Source organism: Halyomorpha halys, unplaced genomic scaffold (genome assembly GCF_000696795.3).
Source record: "Halyomorpha halys isolate HHAL.00 unplaced genomic scaffold, Hhal_1.1 Scaffold201.1, whole genome shotgun sequence".
Taxonomy (NCBI): domain Eukaryota; kingdom Metazoa; phylum Arthropoda; class Insecta; order Hemiptera; family Pentatomidae; genus Halyomorpha; species Halyomorpha halys.
The window spans coordinates 603761-606367 of NW_027111296.1; the positions used below are offsets into that span (position 1 = coordinate 603761).

Genomic DNA, 2607 nt, shown 5'->3' on the forward strand with positions numbered 1-2607 from the left:
AAATATATTTTATATATAATGATCAAAATTAGCGCACCACATCATTATTCCACTGAAAAGTCCAGTTTATTAATATTGGAGGTTCTTTTCCTTTCAGGTGTAATGTGTTATTAATAGTCAAACATTACAAGCAGAAATTAAATACAAAAAACAGAGAAGTTTAACTTAATTATTAAAAAATAAAACTGAAAATGTTGAAAAATTAATGGTATTATCATTATCTAATGTTGCATCCCATAGCCTTGAACTTGAAAATGGATGACTGTGGGATCAACTAAAGGAGAATCATCATTTATTTAGCAAATTCCATTTTAAATGAATCATAAACAAATGAATATATAAGAAAATATTTAGTATGTTTATTCAGTAGTATTTTTATGTATAAGTTAAGGTGTTATAGTGGTAATTTTGATCAGTAATTTAGGTTAGGATGTTTTGCTATTTGGTCAAATACTTTTTCCAGCAGTTTTTTTTGTAATAGTTTGCTATCATATGCCTATTTTGCTAAATACTTATTATATAAATGGAAGATGGTCTAGATGCGGTCTGAAGAACTCAAATAGTGATAAAACTAATAATTATGAGTCAACGTTTCACCCCATTTTGCAGGGCTTCCTCAAGGCTAAAAAAGATACAAACAACTAAAATCATTTTGTTGTTACAAAATTTATTTCATTATTTTAGTTGTTTGTATCCTTTTTAGCCCTGGGGCGAAAAGTTGGCTCATAATAAATAGTTTTATTACTATTTGAGTTCTTTTGACCTCACCCGGACCATTTTCCTTTTTTATACTACACACAGTAAATCAATGATTTTCAAATAAATACTTATTATTTTTTTTTTAATATAAAATAAATTAATCATCTTTTGTTGCAGGGTGCAACGATTAAAAGTGAAGATGACACTGGGAAGATAGTTATTGCTCGTGTTATGCATGGAGGCGCTGCAGACAGATCTGGGCTGATCCATGTTGGCGATGAAGTTGTCGAGGTGAACGGTATCAATGTGGAGGGGAAAACTCCTAATGACGTACTTGCCATTCTTGTAAGTTTTTGCCTTTCTAGTATTTAAATTACATTAGTGTATATGAGTCTTTTCTTTCTTACAAAATCTACCCAAAACAAATGTTTTCAAGTGTATTTGGGTTGAATTTGGAAATAAACAACTCATTAGTTGGTATAGTTTCTTCATCATAGAATTATACATTTCTTCCCTCCCCCTAATTTTCCAGCATTTATTCATAAACAAATATAATTACTAATATATAAAATGTGTGCATTACCTTTTGTAATTATGAGGTGGCTTGTAGGACCCAAAAAATTAAAAATTCATCATTGGCAATCGATATAGTGCTCATTAAATTTATTTAACTGCAGACATACAGACTGAGAACCTAACTTGTACCTTGATTTCTAAGTAATACAGTGCGAATTGAAATTTTCGATTCTGGATAAAAAGTTTTTTTTTAATTCCTGCTTACAAAGCTTCTCCACCTTCGATAGTCTGGAAGCGAAAACAAGACTTTTTTTTATTATTAATATTTGTAAATAATCATAGATATTTCTGCAAAACATTTTATTTCACTAGGCTAATCCTCTGACAAATTAATCATTAGGTGTCAAGCACTCATTATTTCTAACTTAAAATAAATGTATAATGAGGTGTGTTTAAAATATTAAATAGTGATGAATAGTTTTAAAAATAATATCATAGTATATTTGTGTTATATGTTCAAAATCGTTGAATTAAGAGTGGGACAGAGTTTCTTCTGGGGCTGAAAAAGTCGGGAAATATTTCAAGATAAGAAACGTGAGTGAAAATTTGCTGTCATACATCAAAATCAAAATTTATCACAATAAGTTTAATTAATAGTGATATACATCTTCAAAAGTTTTTATGTATAAGTCAAACATATTACTGTAATATAATTGTGATAAATATATATAATTTATATTGCTACAAGAGCTCAAAGAACTTTGTTGGTATTTTATAAACCGGTTAATGGTGATTGTCTTAATATTTTAATACAACTTTTTTAAGATTAATAATATATATATATATAATTTCCTCATAACTATAAATGAAAATGGATATAATTTTACAAAGATATTATTATTAACAATATAGTCAAAAGGTAACTTTGAATGGCTCATTATGATTCAGAAAAGAGGAAACAACCGCATAAATAGGTCATAGTAAAAATAAACTAAAGGAATTTCCTGGTATTTATACATGTTAAAAATAGATTAAACTAGATACATCAGGAATGCCTATACTTAGAAAGAACTATCCACGACTTAAGCTGGTCAATAGTTTTAACTATGATTGTGGATATGTAAAATAAAACTACTTTATGCTTTATTTTATAAGCTGTATGGCGAATATAAAAATAATTTTGTTTAAATGAAGTTTAATCGCAAACATATTAAAATAATCAACTATTAAATTCCATGATGGCGAACAAATGTAATAAATAAATCAAATTTATCTTTATCCTGATGATACATAAATATTTATTATTTTTCTAAGAATTTCGTATTTTCACAAATACAAATCAATTCTGATTGATAAATTTTATTAAATAAATATCCTTTCACAAGTTTTAGT

The 2607-nt window shown here is 27.2% G+C and overlaps 1 protein-coding gene across 6 annotated transcripts in view; it reads left to right on the plus strand.

Moving 5' to 3' along the window:
* Positions 1-2607, plus strand: part of metro (membrane palmitoylated protein 7-like protein metro) — a 27879-nt gene that overhangs the window by 6014 nt on the left and 19258 nt on the right. For all 6 annotated transcript variants that reach the window (XM_014418566.2, XM_014418567.2, XM_014418569.2 and 3 more), the window contains one exon: positions 877-1044. In XM_014418566.2, coding sequence (XP_014274052.1) covers positions 877-1044 — 168 coding nt within the window. The remainder of the gene's footprint in view (positions 1-876; positions 1045-2607) is intronic.